This window comes from Gouania willdenowi, chromosome 13 (genome assembly GCF_900634775.1).
Source record: "Gouania willdenowi chromosome 13, fGouWil2.1, whole genome shotgun sequence".
In the NCBI taxonomy this organism is placed as follows: Eukaryota; Metazoa; Chordata; class Actinopteri; order Blenniiformes; family Gobiesocidae; genus Gouania; species Gouania willdenowi.
Window position 1 is genome coordinate 29,412,490 of NC_041056.1, and position 19,208 is coordinate 29,431,697.

Consider the following 19,208-nt stretch of genomic DNA (forward strand, 5'->3'; position numbering starts at 1 on the left):
CCACTAGCTAGAGAACGTAGCAGCGGCCACGCTCTATCAATTCACTAATGCACTGTGAACTTATGTATAGCATTTGGTATAGCATGGTTACGTCCAAAGGCAGTGTAGAGAGCTGCCTTTTTATGTAATTGGTTTTCATCTTGGGGAACTGACTGCGCATGTGCAAACACATAAAAACACGCTATGTGAACAGAGGCAGAGAAATAGCGATGTTTAGTCATTTGGGCTATGAAAAGCACAAAATGCTGACACTTTCAAACTTATAGGTACTGTAGGCTATCGGAAATTGAAAAAATAAATAATTTATAAATATATTATAATTAAAACAAATAATCAAAATATCAATTGCATCTCACTGTTTACACGATGTATTTGTGTCTGCAGGCTCGTCTAAACTCTTCCCTGTGTCTAGTCCAACATTAAGCTTGAATTTAGGCCTTTTTATTCATTTATTTCTGATGTTTTGCTTGTTTTAGAAGTTGAACTTCACCTTTACTGTATTCTCATCCATCAATAATAATTGATGGATGAGAAATAAGTCTGTGCGTATGTAAAAATAAATGAATAAATAAATAAAATAAGTCTACAATGTTAAAAAAAAATAATAATAATTTATCTAATTAAAAACTTGTAAGACAATATAAAACAGTGTTGCGTTTACCACCGTTTGTTCTAAGGATGTGATGCATTTTCGACTTCATTCGTTAACTTAAATTAAGAATCTCTAACCCGTGCTTGTTTGCAGGTAAATTAAATGTGCGCCATCTGTTAATCATGTTTTGAAATGTTTACACAGGAGACTCCCTTCACCTGTTTCTGCAGGGACTTAATCACAGCAGGCCTGTGCTCATTTCTTTAAACCTGACATTTTTCCTTTGGACCAAGGGTTTCATTAAAACAATCACAAACCTTTAGAATCTTTCAAATAGGATGAAATATGCCCCACCCCCCCCCACCCCCACCCCTTATTTTTTGAGAGGCTTTGAGCCTTGTCATTATTATTATTTTTTTTTAATATTTGTACATTTTGAGATACCTTTTATTTTATACAGATGCCTTTGTGGAAAATAAATTAAGTTCCAACTGTGCAAGATTTGGTCTCTTCTTTTTTAAGTTTATACATGAGATATTTACTGTATGCAAGGTTACCGAGGCAAGATTTATTACCAAATTAAATATGCGGGGTGAAAGTAACTAGTAACTTTTATTTTAAGTACTATTTAATTGAGCTACTTTTTACTTGTACTTGAGTGTTTTATGGATGACTTACTAATCAAGTAACAGTATAAATAAAGGAGCAGATTTACCAGGACAAGTCAGACATCAGGCGTAAATATATTGCACTGAGCACTTGTAAGCGCTTTACCTGTTTCTTGCAATGTAATTCTATGTATATTGATTCCTTTCATTGTTTTCTTTTCTTTTATTTGTTTTACTATGTGAATGATTGAATGTTTTAATTGTAATAAATGAATTGTCTGTGCAGCAGATCCTTCTGTCCAACACAAATGTCTCCCGAGGGAGACTAATAAAGACACTTTGACTTTGAGTACTTCTACGTGTGGACATAACCTTAATTCTGCTGGTCATGCTCCTTTTTTGGACATACATTTCCTTTCATTAAATGTTTTTTTTTTCCTCTCTCTCTCTATGTGTATCTGCTCTGCAGGCTGTCCAATAACCAGGCCATCAATATCCAGATTCTTGGCTCTACCACGATTCTCATGATTGCCAATGTCACTGAAGAGGATTATGGGAACTATACCTGTGTGGCCTCAAATCGACTGGGCGTCCAGAATGCCAGCCTTTTCCTCTACAGTAAGTGACGTGTGTGTTTCACACACATTCTGTTCACACGTTGATGAATTTTAATCGAGCTGAAAATGTTTGCTGCTGGTTTCAGTAAATTCATTAGCTTAAGGAACAACTGTTTATGTTGGCTTCTTCTACTCGATTTCAGTTTAATTAAATGTAAAATGTCACATTATTCATGCTTTTCCCGTTGTCCTACTGCATCTCAGACCAGCGTGAACAACCCACCATTATATTACCATGAAATTGAGAGTGAAACTAATTTAGGAGGACTTGTTAATTCTATTTACTTCTTTTTCTATTGAACATCAGGAGGGAGGAAACTGCAGCCTTTGTGGGCTTTTCTTTAAGATTCAGAATTGCAGAGGAATGGAAGTTAGAGTGCAAAGCAAAGTCTTGCTGTGAAGTGACTTTTGTTCCTTGTGTGAATAGTAGACTTACCTCTGCAGGAGACTGATTTAATTGAACCCCAGTGAGCATTAAAGAGGCACAGCTAAGGACACAGGCTGATGTCTAGTGTGTGGGTGAAGTCAGGACACACTTTTTAAGTCACAGAATTTTTTTATTTGTGTGGACTATCTTGCCTGCCTAAAGCCCAGATTTGAGTGAACAAAAACTCCTTAAACCTCTTAGAAAAAAAATGAAAAAAAAACAAGTGAGAAACCATCAGAGGAGCAATGAAGAAGAAATGTCTATTTAATGTAACGCACAATCTAACACAACCTGGCCTGACAAAAACACATGTTTGGCTGCTGAAACTCATTCTCACTAACGGACACAGAACCATTGCACTTACTCTTAATGTGCCAATGACTGCCAGGCTGCGTAAGTAATCCCCTCGTTCGTAGATCACTTTCCTAAGGTGGTAGAGTCTGTCCTAGCTGACTCATGACTCGTAGAAAGTACACACGCAGAAGAGTCTATTACTAAAGGCTTTCATAGTTGGTTAGTCTGGAGGATTAATAATTGTTTCAACTGGTTTAATAGACTTTTACTTATAGTTACAACAGCTGCCCAACTGCAACAAGCACTGAATAGGTTTTATTAAAAAAAAGCATGAGGAAATTAAAAATCCTGGAGCAGTTTTTCCAAAAGACTTCCACTAAATGGTAAATTGACTTGTTTGTTTGCTACTTTCGAAAACGAAATAGTTTTCGGAAGTATGTTGGTCAGGCTGTTTGTGTGTGTTTGTCTGTTTGTGTCCACGTTAACTTGAAAAGTTATGAACGGATTTTGATTAAATTTTTAGGAAATGTTGATAATGGAACAAGGAACAGCTGATTCAATTTTGGTGATGTTCTGACTACCAAAAGAATATATATATATATATCCCATTCATTTTGGAATTCTGACATCATCACTGTTGATTCTACCATTGTCTCCATAGAGACAGGTTGATTTCATTCAAATTTGGTGGATTGATGTTGGATTGTGACTATCAAAATGTTGAGTTTCAAACACATGCAAAAATGGCTGTTTTCGAAAGCCTGCACTAAACGAGCGCAGGTTTGTTACTTTCGAAAACGAAAAAAAGTATGTCGGTCAGTTTGTTTGCGTGTGTGTTTGTTTGTCTGATTTTGATTACATTTTCAGGAAATGTTAATAATGGGTCAAGGAACATCTAATTCAATTTTGGTGATGTTCTGGCGACCAAAAGAAAATATATAGATATTTATCCTATTCATTTCCCATCCACTCTGTGGAACTCCTATAACATTGTTTTACAACACTGATGATGTCACATCAGTGTTGTACACAAACAGACACACACACACAAACAGACTGACCAACATACTTTCGAAAACCGTTTTCATTTTGGAACAGTGTCTCCGTTTTCGAAACTCTGCGCTAAACGAGCGCGGATTCATTTGTGTGTTTCTTGGTTATTGGCATGTTGCAGTGCTTAACTTGTAAATCATCAGGTCCCAGAACATCAACCGCATTGTTGTTCCGGCAGGAAGAGAGGGAGAAAAATGTCACGGGAAAAAAAAAATGTAAGCACCTTTTTCTAACTAAATGGGCCAATAATATCACGTGGACACAAACAACCAATTAACCAAAATGTTTAATAAAAGAATGATGAATCAGCATTGAAGAAACATGGTTACGGAGCACATTCGTCTCTCACTCTGAGTGACAGCCGCCAGAATCTGCCATGTTTCAGCACCAAGGACAGCGCAATATCACAGCCACTTGTAACTTTTACACCCAGGCCATAACTCCTCAATTAAATCTGCAGCACAGCAAAAAAATTACATGTATATATATAAATATATATAACATGTGCTTACCTTTTATTTGTCAAAAAAAGAAGAACTTTGTATCCTCGCAACTTTTTTTTACATATTTCGTAGCCGAGGCCTACCTTGTCCTTCATAAGCCAAGTACAGCAGCTCATCTTAGCTTTGAACTGAGCCAGTGTCCAAACTTCCTTGTTCTCAATGTCCTTATAGAACTTTCACCATTGCTTCCTTCTGTTGTCCCTGTCCCTGAGTCCTCCTCATGTCTCCTGGATAGTTCTCCTCCTGTATCCTGTCTGTTGGAGGCAGGTTCTCATGCATTAGCATCTTAACTACAGGCAGAGCTGCCAAGCCTCACGCCTTGAGTGTGACAGTCACGCAATTCGACGCATTCTCACACCACACGCCACACTTGACATTTCTCATGCTTATATTTCCCAATTCAATAATCTATTTTTTTTACTGATAATGAACTTTGGTCCTCGCGGCTTGCCGTAGCTCGAGTAACTCTAATTGACTGACCGAGATAACCAATCCGGACCAATCCATGTCTCCTTGTGCCTAAATCTAACCAACCACGACAGGCATCACACAATAATAAACCAATCAGAAGCAATGTAAGGCGGGTTTAAAAACACCTGACACAACACGCACCGACTCGTCGACATGCTTTCAGAAAGAAAGTGTGTCTAGAGGACAGATGCCATCTGAGATGGTATGTAACTACCCATTTTTGTTCACTGTTTATGTGTGTGTGTGTGCAGGTGCGTGTGTGTGTGTGGGTGCGTGATATTAGTTTCTCGTCTAAAAAACGAATATTTTGTGTCTCTCTCTCACTCACGTATGTATAAGCGTGTGTGATCTGACGATATTAGGTCATTAAGGAAAACATGAGATTGTAGAACCGTCTGTAGTTCACATTTTAATCCTTGCGGTGCCGTGTCTGCGTCATATGTCTGTGGTCCATACACAGAACATCCAATGCTTTTTTTTCTTTGCCAAATAACACCATTTGCTAGTCAGCATGTCAGCGTTACAGAGACGGAAGAATTATAAAGAGCTTAAACAGGTCAGAGGTACGCTCCCCCCCACACAGTCAGTGTTAGCGACTGTCTGTCAGTGACTCAGTGCAGATGTCTGTCTGTACTGTAAAACTCGATCAGTTCTGAGTGTTGAAGCACTGAGAGATGTTTAAGGAAACACTGCATGTGTTTCTCTTCTCTAACTAACTCTCTGTCACTCCTCAGCAGAGATCTGCTACAGCAGCTAACAGGGATGTTTCCACATTCTTAAAGAGACAGTGTCCTGAATGTGATTTACTTTTTAAAAACAGCAACTCAGAGCTGCCCTGAAAAAAGCACATTTCTGCCTTAATGAAGGAAAAAGTCAAAAGTGACACAAAATGTTGTTATTGTGCTGCTAGTGATTAATAAAAGGGTCTTTGTGACTTTGACCCATTATTGGTTTTTTTTGTAAAACTATTGATAAAAAATAAATGGTTTATATCGCCTATTGCCATTTTGAAGTAAAATATAGATATGAATATTGGTCCATATTAACCAGGCCTAATGTAACCAAAGCAGTAACGTTTTATCTTGTAAAGAATATTATTGTCTAAACTGTGTGAAATGAGGTGTTCAAACACTGCTTAAAGTAGGATTTTATTAATATGAGTGTGTTGCCTCAATAACAAATAGAAATCACCAGACAGATATGCTCTCTTGTTATTTAGCAAGTGTTGCTAATGCTAATGATACACCACTTGAGTTAAACTAAGTAAAAAGACTGTGTGTGACTATAAGAACATGTCAGGCCTTTTGTTTGATGTTAATTGTACTTGGAACCAGTTTGATAAATTGCTTACATACAATTTAAAAAAATATTTGAAAATTACCTTGTCTTAAATTATCTTTTATTCCTTTTTTACATTTAGGGCGATGATTTTAAATTGGTGAATTGGTTTGTTTTATTGGTAAATAACTTTAAAATAGTATAAATGATTTGAATGAAGAAAAAAAAAATTGTGATGTGATTGTGATTTTATAAAGAATAAATTGTGATGTGATTTTTTTCTCCTCATATCACCCACCCCTACGTGTGTGTGTATGTGCTAGACAATACCTTAAATTAATTAAAACTGTTATTCAGCTATACCAGTGTTATGAACACTGGTAGTAGCTGAATTGCACTTGTAGGTTAAATCAGCATAAATACATAGTAAATGAACAAATGCCTTGTCTAATCTAATGTTAATTTGAACTGTTCTTATTTCATTGTTTATGTAATAGTGTCTTTTTATGGACATTGAGTCTGCTGCAAATACATTCATTCAATCAAAAATCACTTGACGTTTTAATGTTTTTTTACAAGATTTGCCTTTTTAATGACCTCCTTTCTGTTGCAGACAAAGAGAGCTGAGGTAAAGGTAGCACTGCCTTGGGCCACAGTGTTTTAAGTGGGAGCCCCCTGTTTCTGTCATCAAGGCATCAAAATCTGCGACAAACACCTACAACATGAGACATGTCCCCAGCTAACTGATGGAGAGTTGGTTGAAATGAAATATTGACAAATAAATGTATCTTGTCAAAATTCTTGTTAGTTTTCATTTCTAATTTCTGGTTGATTAAAACTAGCATTAGGAGGCCACAGTGCAGGGAGAGCCGTTGGCATGGAGGTGAGGACATCAGTCTTATGGTATAAATCAACGTTAAAACAGGCCAAAGCCATGTTAAAAGGACACTTTTTTTTTCGCTGGAATGCATCATGTCACAAAAGTCTCACTCTTGTCATTTTCTGACACTTGGCAGCCCTGGCTACAGGTGCTGCTACTTGCTAAGCTAACTGTTGCTGTGCTGCTGCTCTGCAAGTTCCACATAAACAAACTTATACTTTTTTAACTAAGGCATAGCTTCACTTACTGGCTTAAAAAAATCTTTAAATCCAACTTCCTTTTTTTCTAGCAATGTGGAGCTGGATCCAATAAAATCTGGCAGGTGCCGGATCTTGCTCCAGCAGGATCCTGCTCAAATTAAGCTCTGGTGTGTTGCAACTGACTTGAATAGGTGTATATCGCCACCTACTGTACTGGAGTGTGTAAATCATGGTGCCATGTACTTCTGGTTACAAAAAATAAATAAAGGAATATCAGTTATTGCGTACCGCCATTAGTACACAAGTCCATCATTATTGCAAGGGTTAAACATTTTATGAATAAGTTCTGTTGATATTTCATTAATTCCTAATATCTCACCCGCTGCTTCCCAAACTGTCTTAATTACTTTTCTTTTTCTTTTGCAATGCAACATTCACTATCTTGGTAAATGGACTTGATTTATATAGTGCTTTATAACCACTGTGGTAGTCCCAAAGTGCTTTATAATATCAGTTCATTCACCCATTAATTCTTACATTCACAGACCAGTGGGACTGAGCTGCCATGCAAGGTACTAGTTGACTAATGGGAGCAACTTAGGGTTCAGTCACATAGACAGTTACAACTCTGGGTTCAAACCCCCAACCTCTCGATCAGAAGACAACCACTCTACCACCTGAGCAACGGTCGCCCATCTTTACATAATGATTACTGTAATAGAAAAGCCATGAACAAGTCATAAAGCTGAGATGGAATAATATTGGTATGGTACCAGTAGGTAGATTCAGTTTGCAGCAGTGTATTTAACAATGCAATAGGGATGGGACAATACACTAAGTTCACAATATGACACAATAAACTATAATGGGCCCACGATAGCGATGCAATAAAATGTTTTTGGAAGGGGTAAAAGACAAAAAAAATGCATTTGGAAAAATGATCATGCTTTCATTTGACTTTAACACAACATACTCTGGGTATGACATTTTCAACTCAATGTACTAAATTGAACACAAACCACAACAATCTGGTGTGTAGCGGGTTGTGTGGGATCTGTTTCTTTATCCGACCCCCCTCCTGATACGACTCGTGCCCTCGACGATACATCTTGTGATGTTTTAATATCGTGATTTCTTGTCACACTGTATATCTTTCCACCTTTAAACTGCAACTCTTATTAAAAAGATTACAAACTGCTAGTTGAAAAACTTAGCACCCAGTGTGAGCCGGAGATAGTCACCGGCAGACCCCCGCCACCCTGAAAAAAACTGGAACAAGCTTGTCTGAAAATGGATGAATGGAAGGATGGATGGCAGCCCAGATGGCATGGGTCTGTTTTTAGGCCAGTTTATTCACCCCTGAAAGTGTGTTGAAATATCACCCAGCATGCAATGTTTATGTGATCTCCAAATTGTCCAGAAATGCAGTGTTACTGTTATTACAAGGAAAGCATCATCACCAAGTTCTGTGAAATACATCAGTATCACCATTGTGAAAGAACAGCAGCATCAGCTCCTATTAAATCTCTTTTTTTCTCCATACAGGACCTGGGACGGGTCGAGATATCAACGGCTCAGCCTGTGTATCTCAATCACTGTGGCTCCTGCTGGCCTCTATCGCCGGCCTTTTTTTCAAGTGTTAATACCCCTGTCCTCCTTCTCGACCTCTCTGCTCCTCCTCGCCCTCCTTCATCCCCTGCTTCTCCTCCCTTTCTCTTCTTTCCAACTCACCGACATCCTTACTGCTCCCTGGATTACCAACTTTACTACCCTTTCCTACCAGACTGTTTGCATCATGATACAAAAAACCTTCTGTGCTATAGCACTGCTTACAGATGGTACGACAAATAATGGGTTATGAGCGAATTATGATAGAAACATAAAAATATGATGACATAAGGGACGGGACAACAGTGCTCTTTTCAAGAAAATGGAATCATTTTTATTTGTATGCCCTCCTTCATTTCTGCTAGATCTTGTCTTTAGGGTCTGGATGGTTCTGGGGATTTTGTAGTATTTTCTTGTCATAATGGGAACAAAAGTATTCTACAAAGGTAACAAAATGGAAACAAAAGGCACTCTGTTTACAGAAGTGTGAATAATCCTTGTCTTTAGCAGTATTGAAGACTTGAGGTGCATTACTTCTTTACTCCCATTTATATATTTTGGTCATATATAGATTTTACTGAGTGTTCAACCAGTGCATTAATGAGCGCCATGACAGAGTATATGCCAAATATACACAAAGGTTTGCCACTAACATCAAAAAAAAAAAAAACTACAGCAGCTAATTCAATGTTTATAATAGAGCTTAATGTTTAAATCTATAACTTTATACCCTGCTGCCAAAACACTGAGAAGTGTTTATTCAGTTGCAGTTTATTTTAGATGCAGCACACTGTTGGGTTGTTGCCATCAAGCCCAGAAATTGGGGGTCCAGCAGATTTAGATCAAATACATTTTACTTGAGTACAAGCCAAATGCAGTTAGTTTACAGTGCCAATAAAATATATTCCTCATTGACTTTGATGTTCAACCTTTAGGATCTATTTAGATGTAATTTGAGGACAGGATATGTTTGCATTTGACATCATAGACATTTAAATTCTTAACTTTTCCCAAAAAAGATGACCTAATTCAGGAGATCTGGCCAATTTGAGTCATTTGTCATCCAAACAGTGCAGTCAGTGTTGTCAACTTAGCGTCTTTTGCACTAGATTTAGCCCCTTTAGAGACCACTTTTCCACTGACCTGGAGCTGGAGCTAACTCGGGCTAATTTTCTGTTTCCACCAACAAAGCTCCAGCTCTCGGAGCTAAAAACAGGAGCTGAGCTAATCCCAACTTGCTGCTGTGCCAGTGCCCAGGTTCAAAGTGGGCAGGTTAAGGCAGGGTTATCAACAATCCTGCAAAAATGAAAAGCAGCCATTTTTCTTAGCTTGCGGGTGGTTGGTTGTGTTAGCTTACATATGGAAAAAACATTTTTTAACATTTAAAAGTGAGTCCAGCAAGACACAGCAGTAGTGAGAGAAGGAGAACATTGTTTCCTGGCTTAGACTTATATCCGTTGCTAACGCAAGTCTCTGCATCTGCAGCCGGCAGGGGCGCCGCCATCTTGCTTACTGTGTCCAAAGAGATTCAGGGGAAAGTGGACGAAGTACGGACTGAGGCAAATCTTTGTAAGAGTGTCTGGCGCCAAATGTAGTGTGGCTCTGGTCAGATTAACGCAACAAATGAACAAGATACATCTTTGTCCCTAATGACCTCCAGTAGTATGTGGCTAATAGCAGGAATTAGACATGCCCATTCCCTTTGATGAACTATTAGCGATGCATAGGCCTACCATGGTGACATTCACTTTTTTTAAGTCTTTGATGATAAAATTCTAGATTTTAAAAGGTAGAGTTTTATCAATGTTATACTGTAATTAATAAATCCTTATCTTTACCAGAGAAGCCACCGTTTGGCTAGTACGTGTTTAACTACCGAAAAGCTTAGCCTTATATGCTAATGGCTAATTACTTTCCAGTGCGAAATGCAATTATCTACCAAATCTGCCCGTTTATAGGCATAATGTGGCTCATTAGATAGATCAGTGCATCTTGAAAGTAGTTGGCAACATTTATTGCTGTGAATGTCTTGGGTCATTACAAAGCACATTATGATACTAATCATTATATTTGGCTACTGGTTTAGCTATAAACACCCAAAGCATTGTGGGTATGTTTTATCGGCACTATAGCCGAACAATGGTTCTCTCATAATATTCTATGGCTTTACAACCCCTAGTGTTTGTTCCAAACTCAGCCCCCTCATCCTCCGTCCTTTAAGTAGTGACTCATTGAAAGTAATCTAAACACGGGCAGTAAATCACAACAATGATGAGTGCTGTACATAGTCCAATTTTGTATTTCTGTACGATAGGACAATTTCTTCTATCGCAACAATAACTAGATCAAAACTGTTGCAGTGTCATGTTGCCTGTTGTTGAGTGGTTTACCACACACTGCAACTACTACAGTGTTTGCTTCTAGTCTATCAGTTTCCTTTACACTGCTGGACTTTGGATGAAAATGTATGACACCAATGAATGATTTACGTTCTAGGTTTTCTCTTTCTCAAAATGTATGTGTGTTTTATTATGAACTGATACTGAAAATTCATAATGTAATGATATAGAAGGTTTTTTTCTTACTTTCTTTCTTTCGTGTCTTTACCTCATCCAGTTTTTTGTTTTATGTATATGTAAATATACTTGAATCCGTTCTCCTGATATAGTCAAAATTTATGTATCTGCATTTGTTATTCGGGTAGCAGTTTGAGATTTATCGAGGTGTAGATCTCTTGAAAAGGTGAGCCAGCTTCTTTAAGACAACCGGATCCAAGTAAACAATGAACAAAAAGAAAGAATAGTTTGTTTTTTTTTTGTACACATTCTTCAGTTGACCGACTGGAGCATCAAAGATTCCTTGCCGTGTGGAAATTTACCAAAACAAATGAAATAATAATGTAAATGGTTTCCCTAAATTGCCATGATGGTCCCTAGCTTTGAACCTGATTTCTGTCTTTTTAATCTACTTAAATTGGGGTTCTTCAATAAACACATGGAAACACATGTTGGTATATTTTGTAGAACTTGGAACTCTTTCCAAGAATGCATTTGTGTGGACTTTCTGAAACTGGTGCACTCCTTGTTGCCTTTTCTCCTGGTTTGACGTAAAGTGACTGATAGCATAAGGACTCGCTACGTCTCTGCTCCTCTGCTAAGATAGTACTGTAAAACACACATGTGTAATTACTGCCATGTGTATTGTGTACCATTGCATTGAAAGATGTGTTCCCTGTGTTTTTATTGTAAATGATTCAGAGCTCATGGTTGTGTGACGTGATAGTGTTAGTCATGCCATCACAGGACTGGATTGGAAGCCCCGAAATGCATCTCAATCAAAACCGAAGCATTGTAAAGTCACAGGGAAAAAAAACTCTATTTGTATCTGTGTACAAAGAGAGAAGATCTGCTTTTTTATGTTGTCATTTTTAAATATGCATCTTTGAATTCTTCTGTTACGTGTGAGGCTAGGATTTTGTACTGCGCTGGTATTTTTGCACTTTGACTGCATTTCTTTGCTTATTCTAGGGTGTGCTCATTAGAATCAGAAGGCTGGCATGAGAGAGTTCTTGGTGATCTGTTTGACATGTTTCCATTCCAACAAGGCTTTCTGTCATTTCTGGCAAAATCCTTTTTAATCCACCTATAATTTTAAGGTTGGACTTCATTTTGTGTACGTCATAACTCAACCCACAATTCAGCCTCTGCGTGTAAACATGGTCTGTAGAAGCAGAGAGACAATTAAATCCTCCAGCATCATCGTAACAATATACAACCTGACCTCACATTCAACCATTGGCTTTACTTTAGAAGAAAAAGAAAAAAGGAGAATTCATTGTTTTTATTGTTTCCAACAATCGAATAAGTAATGGATGCTAACCTCATAGGTAACTTGTGACTAGAGGTGTAAAGAGTACCTATATAGTGTGTCCTACTCAAGTAGAAGTACTGTTACTTGATTGAAAATGTACAAGACATACATAAAATACTCAAGTACAAGTAAAACATAGCTCAACTAAATAGTACTCAAAGTAAAAGCTACCAGAGAATTTCACCCCCCCCATGTTTATTTTTGGTAATAAATCTTGATACGGTTCCCTTGCATACAGTAAACATCTCATTTATAAACGTAAAAAGGAAGAGACCAAATATTGCATAATTGGAACTTGAAATGTATTTTCCACAAAGGCATCTGTATTTTAAAAAAAAAGTATAATTTTTTTTAAATAAAATAACACCAATGAATTGAATTCAAAATAGAAATAAATTATCAGGCATATATTCTAAGTATATCTACATTTATGTACTCTAAAAGAGTGCCATGCTAAATGTTCCATGTGGGTAACAACATAATAGGTAGAAAAACCAAAGTGAACCCAAGAACGTGGCTGTGTGTTAATCACAACTAAGACCATATGGATTGTGTTCAATGTGTGAAATAAATAAATAATCACAAAAAATAAGAAGTAACAGGTGTAGATATGTAATGAATTACTTAACGTACTTAAATTCAAGTAAAACTACTAATTTAGAAATATCCTGGGGAAAAAAAAAAAGTACAGGTACCATAAAAGCAACTGAATTACAGTAACATGAGCACTTGTAATCCATTACTTTCACCTCTGCTTGTGACTTAGACAGACTGTGTGGATATGAGTGAGATTAATGAAGCCCCAGTATGTAAGACCCTCCTAAAAGTTCACCTAAAACCACTTTGTATTTACAACAAAACTAAAATAATACACCCCTATGAAAACTTAAACCTGCTTCCTTTAGCAAATTCAATCTAATTTCACAAGTCATTCTAGCTTTCTTCCACCAACCTTTGCATTTACAATCTCTTTATTTTCTCCCAACATTAAAATCAACTGCAATCTACTTTTTTAAATCGAACTTGAACATTGAATTAAATGTTTTTTTTTCATTTTTTTATTCGAAGTGTCAATTCATACGAAAATGTATAAATAGACCCCGGGACTATTGACATGGAAACTTAAGTTCACATAAGTGTAATGTGTCCCTTCCCCTACCGTGGGTTCGAATCCCACTTTTGTCATACATTTTTTTTAATTTTAACATATTTAACATGGCAAATTCCACCTTTAAAAATACATATATGAAAGAAATTACATTTTAGGGTAATTCCTGAGTTATGCTTAGGGATAAGGTTAGGGCTAAAATAAAAGCGTTAGCGAGGTAGTTAAAAATAAATATGAGCTAATGTAAAACTGACGGTACTTAAAGTCACGTGGTGCACCTATCACGTCACCTAAACTGGCCGATGAGGGGGCGCTGCGTACGGATAGAGGGGCAGTTTTTTATTTGGCACAGTTTAAAATACAACGGAACATATTAATATCAACAGTGGACAGAAATTAACAGAAATGAATATATTTTAGAGGCATGCCAGGGAAAACCCAAAAAACCATCAAGGGGCTTGAAGAAGAGTGCTACCGAACATTTAAACTTTAACTAAAGAGAAATAATGATAATAATATTAATAATAATAATACAATGAAAACAACTAATTGAAATGGAGCAGAAAACAGGAAAAAGAAAAATATTAACATCAAAAGTCAAGCAAAAAATAACAAAAACCAACTTTAATACACATTTTCATTCCATCCCTTCTGATATAGAATGGTATTATGTCCACTATGTGTTCTTTCACCTTTTCAAAATCAGCTGGACTGTTGGTTGTAGAAGATAAAATGTTGAATTCTATTTTGTTTCACGTTCCTATTTAACTTTTAATCCAAATGTGTCCTACGGTCACACCCAACTTCACTATAACAAATGTATCCATCCAGAGCTAAATGATGCTTTCAAAACTAAATCAGAATTGATTTCCATCCACTCATCTGAACTCTTGCCTTTAAAGTGTCTCCCATGATTCCTTTGAGTTCTTTAAGCTGGGACGCCTGATGTAAAAGCCATGGAGCTCTGTCAACACTCGGTGGGAAAATAAAAGATCAATCTTTTGATAGACCAACATGTTCCTCAGGGGCGCAACCACCAGATCCACCTAAAGACAAATCCATTCAGCCACTGAAAACATCTTTCTTTGCCATAAATCACTGTCTGAAAGCAACACTATTACAACACTGTATAACTGGTCCTTTCTATGGGGAAGTGTGTGCATTCATTTGATTTGGTTTTAACTGGAAATGTTGCACATGTGAAGCATGAGCTACTTAACATGTGATTAAACTACAGTTTGAGTGGTAACCCTCTACTTTAGAGTTTTATATCCTTTTCCTCCTGTGTGTATATATATACGGTATTATGTTTCCAAGATAGAATGTTGTAAAATCTGCAAATCCACGTTCACTCCACTTTTAACATTTTTGAGCAGCAAATGTAACAAATACGTTTGTTTACGGCCCTTCCCTTTGTCACGGGAAGTTGTAAAATTCAATCATGGAGTGTGACTCAGCAATGTGGCTTTTTTTTTTTTATATTTCATTTGACTTTATTATGGCATACGGTGATTGCAGTCTGTTTCCTTAAAAAAAAAGAAGAAGAAAAAAAGATATGTAATAAAGATATATGAGAAAGTGTTAAAATAAAGGTGTTGAAATTATGTCATTTGAATGTGATTGAAAATGTTGGGGGAAAGTAAACTGTTTTGTTTTTGCGATCGCTCAGAACACACAAGAACCCAATGGCACTGTTGTGTTAACCACCATGTAACATGCAAATAAAAGATATATGTATTGTTAAAGGGCTTCTCTGGGAGACATTTTTGTCCACAATAAATGCAGAAGTGTTGTTGAAACTGAAATCCAGACTTTATAGACCTGCTGGTTGACAGAAGCCTACGTATGACCAATAAATAAATATAAAAATGTGTTTTATGGGCAATGAATTAAGCCTTCAGTGGTTCCCAAACTTGTCACTGTCCCGTACCCCTTCAGACATTTAACCTAAAGCCATGTACCCCTACTCCTGCACACTTAAAAATTATAATAATGTAATGTCATGTGCAATGAAACGCCACAATGAATTTTACCTATCCTGTTGAGGAATAATAATAATAATAATAATAATAATAATAATAATAATAATAATAATAATAACTGGAATATGTGCATTTCCCAAATAAAATACAAATGAGGATGCAGGTGCTGGCCTGCGTCGCGCTACATTAGCTTATCATTGGCATTAGCATTATCTAGCATTAGCATTATCCTAGCAATAGCATTAACCTGGCAACAATTTTTTTTAACATAGCATTATCATTACCCAAGCAATAGCATTAACCTACCAATAGAAATTACCTAGCATTACCATTAGCATAGCAATAGAATTAACCTAGCAATAGAATTAACCTAGCATTAAAATTTACCAAGCATTAGCATTAACCTAGCATTAGCCTAGCAATAACAATAACCTAGCATTAGCATTAACCTAGCATTAACATTCACCAAGCATTAGCATTAACATTGGCCTAGCATTAGCATTAACGTGAGAAATCCTCAATAACCCTGCTCTCTGAGCTGCTTCTCTGTCCTCTTCTGAAAAACGTGCAGTTCAAATGCTAGTGACGTCACTAGCATTATGAACCGTCCCCTCCACGAAGTGCCTGCTGCTGGTGCCGCCCCTCCACAGTGAACATACACGCCCATTCTCTCTGGTGCCAGAGGAATACGAGCGGCCGAAGAACATCTGTTTGGATGGTCATTGTCTTTCTTCTCCAGTCTGCACAGGGAAAATAAACTGACTTTGTGTTTCTACCAATAGATAATGTCTGGTAACTGAAAATGTGTGTGAAAGTGTAAACTAGTCAAAATGCGAAGGCACAGTGTGAGGAGAACCGCAGCGCGCACAAATCCAGCTGGACAGCACAGACGCAGAGGACACACACATTACACACAGCAGCTGGTCTGTGTGTGTGTGTGTGTGTGTGTGTGTGTGTGTGTGTGTGTGTGTGTGTGTGTGTGTGTGTGTGTGTGTGTGTGTGTGTGTGTGTGTGTGCGCGCACGCTACGGATGGAGATCACCGCTGGACGAGAGGGTAACGGAGCGCGGATACAGAAAAAAACGGGGAACACTGTGAGGCCAGACCAAGCAGCGGCTGTCAGTGAGTACTGATGGAGAGGCCACAGCCGTAAGTAAAATAACTAGTGAAATGTTAGCCATACTCATCTCTGGAACTGTTTACAAAGTTTGGTGGGCGTGGCTGCTGCCCATGCTGCCGGGGCTCTATCGGGCTACGCCATAAAATGGGAGGCACTCACACGGGTCATATTTCTTAATAAATTAGTATTTTATTTTTTGCAAAATGTAAAATATTACCCATATGTGTCTGTAGGTGATTTTGGAAGGTCTTAATATAGCATGATATAGGACCTTTAACTGCTTTATTTATATTCGAGTTTCCAATGTTGTCATTATCTATTTTCATTCACGTACCCCCATGACAATTTGAGTACCCCTGGGGGTACTCGTACCCCACTTTGGGAACCTAGGCTTTAGATTAAAATGCTGTAAATGTAGCTCACATTGTTGTACGACAAAGAACACTCCGTACAGCATCTGAAAAATGTTATTTGTTTATTCAGATAACTAGTTTATTTGATGTATAGTGTTTTTTATACTTAAAAAAAAAACTATTGAAAAATATGTTCATGAAAATAGACAAGTGAAAAAAGCTGAAATATTGCAGTATTTTTTTCTACCACTAGATGTCAACATAAACCAACGTTTAGACACAGAATTAACAGGAAAGATTGAAGGTTTGTTTAATTTACCTCTAAATGGAAGAAAAACATTTATGAAACATTGAGGAAAAACTGAGAAACTGTCTGCTGAGAAACGCAATGTTGAATGTTAAAGATTTAACATCAAAGAAGGTATGTTTTGGACACATTTTGTTCTTTTTTCATTGTTATAGTTGGTCCAGCAACTTAAACCTAATCAAAATGACACAAACAGACATTACTAAATATTATATAACAGACAAAACAGATTTCAGTGTCCGAAAGATTTAAACATAAGCACGTTTGTGGGGGATTTGAAGTCGAACCCCATTCTTCTAACAGGAAGTTAGCATTACTTCTTTAGCTAGCAGCTAATTGGTGGAGTCATTTATTGTAGACATTTCTACATACATTTTATGACTTATGAGAGATTTACATGAGTGACACAACCAAGGAAATGTTGTAAAGCCTGATTGTGTCTTTTTTCATTGCCTGAATAAAATGTTCATGTTAATTTACTGTTCATAGGCAGACAGGAGGTTATTGATACGGAAACGTATCAATAACCTCTGGGACTTTGGGTACGTTTTCCAGTTTCCTGGAATTTTTCTACATAAGCGTAATATGCCTGTGTTTTTTGTCTGAGTGGTCTAAGGCGCCTGACCTAATAATTCTTCCTTCCGTTGCCGTGGGTTCGAATCCCACTTTTGTCGTATATATTTTTTCATTTTAACATATTTAACACGAAAACTTCTACCTTTAAAAATACATATATGAAAAAAAAACATTTTAGGGTATTTCCTGGGTTAGGGTTAGGGCTAAAATAAAAGCGTTAGCGAGGTAGCTAAAAATAAATATGAGCTAAAATAAAACTGACAGAACTTTAAGTCACTTGGTGCACCAATCACGTCACCTAAACTGGCCAATGATGGGCGCTGCGTATGAATAGACTTGCATTCTATTCATAGGTTTTCGTATCAATAGCCACGGCTTATCACTTTAGAGGTAAATTAAACTTGAAACAGCATTATGCTATGTCCAATTTTTTTAAAAGTATGTGTATTTCCATTTGTTGGGTGGTTTTGTTTTGTTTTCTTGACAAAACGATTAAAAAAATATGAATATATTGCAGTTTAAAAAATATGTACAAAAGCTGTATCTTTGAAAAGTACAGAAACAAGGAAGGAGAATTTAAATCTCACATATGTTTATGATGCCTGTTCATTTTATATTATTTTATTGTTCTGTTTTGTATAATAGCTCAATTGTAGTATTTATTTGTATTGTCCATTTAGTTTTTTTATTTGGATTTTGCATTTGTTAATGGGCTTCTTCCTATCCCTTGTCAACTGAGTCAAATGTGCATTATATTGACATTGGTTATTTGTTCCATTTGTTTATTAATTTTAATATATTTTATTCATTTGAAAGAATAACTGAATACATTTTAAGCTGACATATGAGACAACTTTAATTTTACATGCGTATAAAACAAATGCTTCTTTTATTTGATTTTATTTTTTATTTTACAATAATAGGTTTTTCAAAGCTGTGGCATCATGCTTCATTAAAATGCTATAATGAGATTTTAGGAATTTTCTCTATTAAAAAAAATATTTAAAGTGGTATTTTCTAAGGTGAGAAGTTCAAGCAGAAACACAGTTTCTTTGTTACTGAGACTCCAATAAGCTTTGTTATGAAATCAACTGTTTGTTTTTTTTTTTTTTTTTTTTTTTGCTTTTACGTAGATTTTCTCTATCAGTTGGTTATCTCTCTGTGTCATTAATTATTCATCTTTAATAATTGTGTGATTACCTAATTTTACTCCATGAATCCATAATCCTATGCAATTGCAATGCACCAGTGATCTAGAAATGTACTCAATTTTGCTCAATGCTGAAGATGATTAAAAAATATTGAACATATGCAGCACACTATTACTGTATACTACTTCATCATCATGACTTCATCCATTTG

General features: G+C 36.6%; 1 protein-coding gene across 4 annotated transcripts in view; it reads left to right on the forward strand.

The window, feature by feature from the left end:
• lsamp (limbic system associated membrane protein) overlaps positions 1–11,045 on the forward strand; it is a 721,324-nt gene extending 710,279 nt beyond the window's left edge. For 3 of the 4 annotated variants that reach the window (XM_028465480.1, XM_028465482.1, XM_028465478.1), the window contains 2 exons: positions 1,670–1,818; positions 8,469–11,045. In XM_028465480.1, coding sequence (XP_028321281.1) covers positions 1,670–1,818; positions 8,469–8,566 — 247 coding nt within the window. In that variant the 3' untranslated portion in view covers positions 8,567–11,045. Of the gene's footprint in view, positions 1–1,669; positions 1,819–6,456; positions 6,515–8,468 lie in introns of those variants that run through there. The other variant, XM_028465481.1, reaches the window with a different exon arrangement.
• The last annotated feature ends 8,163 nt before the right edge of the window (positions 11,046–19,208 follow it).